The sequence below is a fragment of the Liolophura sinensis genome, chromosome 3, assembly GCF_032854445.1.
Source record: "Liolophura sinensis isolate JHLJ2023 chromosome 3, CUHK_Ljap_v2, whole genome shotgun sequence".
In the NCBI taxonomy this organism is placed as follows: Eukaryota; Metazoa; Mollusca; class Polyplacophora; order Chitonida; family Chitonidae; genus Liolophura; species Liolophura sinensis.
Window position 1 is genome coordinate 22,612,916 of NC_088297.1, and position 7,899 is coordinate 22,620,814.

A 7,899-nucleotide genomic window follows, 5' to 3' on the forward strand; every position below is an offset into this window, starting at 1 on the left:
CAACAAACAGTGGGAACAGGGCAATTTACAAATTTCCTGAACTTGTCTGCTGTCTGATACAAGGAATAAAGATTAATAACAAATAAATTAATAAATGTTTCTTAGTCTTGTTACCTTGAGCAGCCATGTCAACACAGAGTCTCTGTAAGGTACAAACTTCTCTTTCTTCTTACTGGAGTCTGCTAATGCTGATATCACCAGGCCTAATGTGGTCAGGGACCTGAAGAGGGAAGAGTCACACAGGAGTTATGTCCCTTGTTCCAGAATTCTAACATGCATGGTCAATGACCTCAATCTCGCTGATGACAGAAGTTGCACATTTTGCAGATATCTGTGTGTTCTACTGACGTTTGAATAACGTTCTGAGTTTTTTTTTTTGGGGGGGGGGGGGGGGAGGTCAGAGGCTATACTCCTGAAAAAAGTTAAGCTTCAGCCGAAAAAGGAATCTTCTAGGACATTTTCTGTCTCCTAAAAATGCATCTTTTCAGGTAAAACTTAATTTGTTTACTGTACCACACTGATGACAACAGAAAATACGAGTACCATACTACACTGTCACCACAACATATTACAAATTAATTAAAAACCACACTCAAGTTCCCAAGTGTAAATAGTAAATTCCAATATTAAAATACCATGTCAAATCTCAGAGCAATTTTCTTTGGACAATAAAATTATCCTGATGCAAATGCTGAACCACTGACAATTTTTGTGCTGCCTCATTCACATTTCAGGCCAGAGATGAATTTCCCCTTATACCTTCAATTCTCCTAATTGATATTTCTCGGAAATCTAGACCCAGGAGTTTTAGTTATGAGAGAAATTCATTTCTGTGTTTAGCTGTGCCCAGAGACCCAGCATGAAACCACACCCTCTCACACTGTACTGACACCATTATTCCCAGGGAGAGAGGAAAGGTAGAAAATTTATTTGCTGTCCACCTTTCCTCACTTCATCAACATCACAGAAGCTAATGGTTTTGTTTTTCTTTCTACTGACATGTCTATCCCACAGAATTTTACGTCTCTGCCAGCTGATCAATCCATTTTGTAAGCCAACAAGATTACTGAGTAAGGCACACGACAATGGTAATGTGTTACCTATCACCCCTTATGTTTGCCATTATGTGCAGTCTTGATTAAGCTTCCACATGATTACAGAAATCTGTTTTATGTCCAGATACAAAAGGGTTTGAAACTACAACAACAGTACATGTACTCTGACAAGATCATCGTGCTGATATTTTTACAGATTCGAAACTTGAACATATCCTTTAAAAAACATCCTTTGCCTTTCACTGACACTACATTTGTAAAATTCCTTGACTTTTCAGCCTAAAATAATAGTTTTCCAGATTTTCAAGGCCTGGATATAAAATTCTCAAAATCTATAACTTTCCACATGTTCCATGACCTGTGCGAACTCTGGTAGAAACACATCTAATAAATCAAAAATATATCATAGGCTTCAGAACGGCTTATCAACCCAAGTATAGGTAATCAGCCGGTACCAGGCTTATATATTGGTGCTGATCAAGGCTGACTGACTCACTTGTTGATGTTGGATCCCTCCTTGAGACGCTCACCGACAGCGCCTGTCTTCTGAGCACGCTCACTGCCCGCCAGGTCCACCAGACTTAGCTTGCTCACCTTCTCACCGGACACCTGAAACATACAGCAGAAAGACTCAATGGAATTTCTAGTCAACTGCCAAGTTTTAGTTCTTGTACAAAAAACACACATTGTGTACAGTTTAGCATTTTCCAAGTGACACATTTTGCTTGAGTCTGACTGATTCATCTACAGTGTTGGGTCACTTGATGATTTTTTTTTTTAAAGTTTGATTACTTTCTCATCAGAAAATCTTCAGTGTTGTCATTAACAACATCATTATGTGATTCTGAAAGTGCATTCTTAAATATCAAACTTCAGATAAAATACTGACAATCAATTTCATTCCATTTTACAAAGATTATGCAAAGACGATATGTATGCCAAGAGGTGGTCCCAAATACCCTTCATACAAAAACATTTCCAAATACCCGATCCTGAAGGGAAAAATCAATAAAAAAACTGAAGATCATATTGCACACAACTTTTTGCGGCCTTTCATTTGATATTTTCATCATTTTTTTTTGTTTTCTTCTCCTTTAAATTAAACACAAAACCTCCCCAGACAGTTTCTAAGCAAAGCTTACCAAATCTTAAGCGCATTTTTTCAGTTATCTGAAGGTCACCATAACGAGCTTGCTACAAAAATCTAGGTCTTGTAATATGTCCAACAAAATCGCTGACCTACACGCCTTAATCGTTCTATGACATCAATCAGATGTCTTTTCAGTGGTTCAACAGTTCATGAGACAAATATTTACACATGGAATTAACAACCACTCCAATCACACCTGTAATCCGGAACTTGTGTGACGCAGATTTTCAGGTCACAAACAGTGGCTAACCTTATTTCCTTAGTTTGGCACAATTCCAAAACTCAAACTTTATTCACATGATTTCAACAGTGATCATTCATTTGTTGATGACTGTAAAGAAATTTACGCATCAGTCTCTTATAATTAAACCATACACAATTTCTTCTTTGTTTTTTGTTTTTTTTTGCAGAAAACATATTCCAGATTAAGGATGAAATGAGCATGATGACTGGTTAAAGAATAGTGTGTAACATGATGGTTTATTTATTTTTATATTTATTTGATTGTGGTTTTAAGCCATACTCAAGAATATCTCAACGGCAGCCAGAACTATAGCGGGAGGAAACTGGGCAGAGCCCGGAAGGAAACCCACGACCATCCGCAGGTTGCTGCCAGACCTTGCCACTTATGGGTAATATGATGGTTGTTTATCTTTAAAGGAGAATAGCTCCCTCACATACAAGGCAGAATGTTGGTCAGTGTGCTACCACCAAACAATCGTTAAAATGAAGCAACCTTTCAATGCAACAAGTCTTCTGTCCCCCCCCCCCCCACCACCACTCGCCCTACCAATTGGATCTGGCAAGTAAAACATAAATGTTTGCCTATGTCCACAACATCATTTTCCTCACCACAACACCATGATTTTCCAAGGATTTTGGACTTAATTAATAGTAATATCCTAGGACTTTTCAAATCTTATGTAGTGTTTACTGTCTCATTGAAAAACAGCATCATCATATTAAAACACCTAATTAAGAAGTGAAGTACATATCTGTCATATGCCTGTGGTGAGATAGGATTGTATTAATTGGTAACACCTTCAACGGATGGTCTAAACTTATCAGCAGCAAAGTTCATCCTTTCTTTCTTTAAGGCATCAATTTCATCAATAAAGGGCACATTTCCAACTATCTCGCCACGATATGGCTGAAATATTGCCGATGTGGCGTTAAGCCATAATCATTCATTCATTCATTCATTTCCAACTATATATAGTTTGTAAAAAGCTGCATTTGTGTTGTAATATGCTGTATGTACAGGAACAACGCAACTCCAGATATAAAACAATGTCTGAGAAATGCTGAGCTGGCAAAATGCTCTACTTTTCCAGCAAGGACCTGTTTAATTTTTCAAGATTTTCCATGGCCTGGAATTTTCATTTTCAGCTTCACTGACTTTCAAAGTTTTTCAGACCCAGAACAAACCCTGGATTCAGTTGACTGACAGCACTCTGGGCCTGGCATCCAGAATTTGTGGTGTGGATACACTACAATCCACTCAAGCAAACTGCACCAAAAGTCTGGTACAGGCTCCACAGTCTGAGTGGAGCTCTCATAGATTACATCCAAGACAGGAAGTGAACACTCTCTACTGTTTCCTTATTAACATCATACATTGGCTACTTGAGTACATCATGGCACTCTCATCATCAAAATAACAACATCCATGCTTAATGTGAGTCTGAGCTTCTCACTCAGTTCGTTTACCAGTTGAGAACAGCTAGGACATCATTGAATAGTGCTAATTAAACTTCTGTCTTTGTATTTTAATAGCAACAGGAACTGAGGGCACACCACTGTGTCACAATGGGGGATGTGAAACTGTGAATTGTTTCTTTCTTCTCATTCACAAATAAAACAAACCAATGACCTATTTTAACCCTTTGGGCACATAACAAGAGTACACAAATTTACAAGGGTTTGCTGGTGAGTATTTAAGGTAACATTTCAAATTAGTCAGTTCTACTGATTCTTTATAAATGCAATGCACACATTAGGTAGGGTTTTATTGTTTTTGTTTTTTTTGGCAAATTGAGTGGACATACACATGTAAGCTATACCAGCACATGTTGACATCCCTCCTATCAGTTGAGCTGACCAGCTCTTGTTCTGTGGAGTTGATACTGCCTTAACCACACCCTTTTCAGTCCACATACATGTCCTCCCCATCTGGCATCCATCAGGGTTTAGCCCCTGGGGGTCAAGTGTTTAAACCATGTGGTTGTGTTTTTCTCTGACACCATGAAGGGATCCACCCAGCCTGCTGTTGACCTCTGATGACCCCCTGGAGGCAAAGGTCAACACTTCTCAATGGCATGTAACCTCTTTTATTCAGTTATTTCACACCTTTGGGAGATCTTGCAGTAATTGTTTCTATGTTATATTGTAGATGTAATGTAATGCTTATATGTTGAATTCACATTATTTTTGCAGCAACATAAAGCCAGCTGTTGAAGAATCCAAGGATGAAGATTCATTTGTCCAGCTGCCCTTCTCTTATTTTGCTGCAAAGAGGAATATTGTGTACAGAAGTAGGTGCCTGAGAGGGAGAAGCCTGTTGAAGGGGGGGGGGGGGGGGGGTGCAGAGTATCTACAGCCCTCAGGTTTAACATTATGTAATTCATCAGCTCATGATCTGACTGTGAGATTACACTACAGAGATAAGAGTTAATTAAAGCAAAGTGATCTCATGCCATCAGAGTCCTGCTTCACTCTGAGCAACAGTAAATAACCTAAAATCCAGGCCATGAACAAGTGGCATATTTTTGGCTAATTCTGAGGTTTCTATTTGATCTGAACAGAAAGACTTGTTTGGGAATTTGTTTGAAAAACAAGTGATATATCTTCTTGGTTTCAGCACCAAAACCAACGGTTTATGGCGTTTTCACTGCCACTAAAAGTGCAATTTTAAGGGTAAAATTTTAAGACACTTACTTTAGTCAAACTCTTGGAGCATGATCTTTCTATACTGTACAACAACAAACACAGCACATCTGTAACAGTTTTGCTACAGTACAATTTTACACATACATGTGACCATGCACTAACAGGTTCTGATCCCAAACTTAAATGACACTCACATTTGTGACTGTGCATGAAGAAATTGAACTCAAGATAATGATTTATAAGAACATGCAGGTTTGTGAATGAAAGGATTTCGTCTGAAAACTTAACTTTTTGTTGGTAAACCATAATATATATATTTTTTTTATTTACTTGTTAGTTTTAATACAGGTTGTTTAGTTTGGGCAACCAACAGTTTGGGAGCCCAAACGTTTTCCAGAAACAAAGTGACACTCAATATGCAGCTGACTACTTCTCACATTGGCTCAAGACCTATAGACTCTATTCACTGTGATTTACCTCCCAGTAAATTACAGCCCCATGATTTAGAAACAATGGCTCAAGACCTATAGACTCTATTCACTGTGATTTACCTCCCAGTAAATTACAGCCCCATGATTTACAAACATTGGCTCAAGACCTATAGACTCTATTCACTGTGATTTACCTCCCAGTAAATTACAGCCCCATGATTTACAAACATTGGCTCAAGACCTATTGACTCTATTCATTGTGATTTACCTCCCAGTAAATTACAGCCCCATGATTTACAAACATTGGCTCAAGACCTATAGACTCTATTCACTGTGATTTACCTCCCAGTTAATTACAGCCCCACGATTTAGAAACATTGGCTCAAGACCTATAGACTCTATTCATTGTGATTTACCTCCCAGTAAATTACAGCCCCATGATTTAGAAACATTGGCTCAAGACCTATAGACTCTATTCACTGTGATTTACCTCCCAGTAAATAAAAGCCCCATGATTTACAAACATTGGCTCAAGACCTATAGACTCTATTCACTGTGATTTACCTCCCAGTAAATAAAAGCCCCATGATTTACAAACATTGGCTCAAGACTTATAGACTCTATTCACTGTGATTTACCTCCCAGTAAATTACAGCCCCATGATTTAGAAACATTGGCTCAAGACCTATAGACTCTATTCACTGTGATTTACCTCCCAGTAAATAAAAGCCCCATGATTTAGAAACATTGGCTCAAGACCTATACACTCTATTCATTGTGATTTACCTCCCAGTAAATTACAGCCCCATGATTTAGAAACATTGGCTCAAGACCTATAGACTCTATTCACTGTGGTTTACCTCCCAGTAAATTACAGCCCCATGATTTAGAAACATTGGCTCAAGACCTATAGACTCTATTCACTGTGATTTACCTCCCAGTAAATTACAGTCCCATGATTTAGAAACATTGGCTCAAGACCTATAGACTCTATTCATTGTGATTTACCTCCCAGTAAATTACAGCCCCATGATTTAGAAACACTGGCTCAAGACCTATAGACTCTATTCACTGTGATTTACCTCCCAGTTAATTACAGCCACATGATTTACAAACATTGGCTCAAGACCTATAGACTCTATTCATTGTGATTTACCTCCCAGTAAATTACAGCCACATGATTTAGAAACATTGGCTCAAGACCTATAGACTCTATTCATTGTGATTTACCTCCCAGTAAATTACAGCCCCATGATTTACAAACATTGGCTCAAGACCTATAGACTTTATTCACTGTGATTTACCTCCCAGTAAATTACAGCCCCATGATTTACAAACATTGGCTCAAGACCTATAGACTCTATTCACTGTGATTTACCTCCCAGTTAATTACAGCCACATGATTTACAAACATTGGCTCAAGACCTATAGACTCTATTCATTGTGATTTACCTCCCAGTAAATTACAGCCCCATGATTTAGAAACATTGGCTCAAGACCTATAGACTCTATTCACTGTGATTTACCTCCCAGTTAATTACAGCCACATGATTTACAAACATTGGCTCAAGACCTATAGACTCTATTCATTGTGATTTACCTCCCAGTAAATTACAGCCACATGATTTAGAAACATTGGCTCAAGACCTATAGACTCTATTCATTGTGATTTACCTCCCAGTAAATTACAGCCCCATGATTTACAAACATTGGCTCAAGACCTATAGACTTTATTCACTGTGATTTACCTCCCAGTAAATTACAGCCACATGATTTAGAAACATTGGCTCAAGACCTATACACTCTATTCACTGTGATTTACCTCCCAGTAAATTACAGCCCCATGATTTAGAAACATTGGCTCAAGACCTATAGACTCTATTCACTGTGATTTACCTCCCAGTTAATTACAGCCACATGATTTACAAACATTGGCTCAAGACCTATAGACTCTATTCATTGTGATTTACCTCCCAGTAAATTACAGCCACATGATTTAGAAACATTGGCTCAAGACCTATAGACTCTATTCATTGTGATTCACCTCCCAGTAAATTACAGCCCCATGATTTACAAACATTGGCTCAAGACCTATAGACTTTATTCACTGTGATTTACCTCCCAGTAAATTACAGCCCCATGATTTACAAACATTGGCTCAAGACCTATAGACTCTATTCACTGTGATTTACCTCCCAGTAAATTACAGCCCCATGATTTAGAAACTCTTTATACCACTGATGAAGGCATTAAGGAATCAGAACAGCTCTTGAGGTCAGGCTAAGGACAATTTTTGAAAGAAACAAATTTTCCCATAAGTTAAGTCATTACGGAATTAAGGTAATCCTACAAGGGTATAGGGATTTAGAAATAA

At 38.2% G+C, this 7,899-nt stretch overlaps 1 protein-coding gene across 1 annotated transcript in view; it reads right to left on the reverse strand.

The window, feature by feature from the left end:
- The window catches only part of LOC135463638 (kinesin-like protein KIF13B), a 188,394-nt gene that overhangs the window by 71,655 nt on the left and 108,840 nt on the right, over positions 1 to 7,899 (reverse strand). The window contains 2 exon segments of the mRNA XM_064741000.1: positions 115 to 220; positions 1,552 to 1,664. Coding sequence (XP_064597070.1) covers positions 115 to 220; positions 1,552 to 1,664 — 219 coding nt within the window.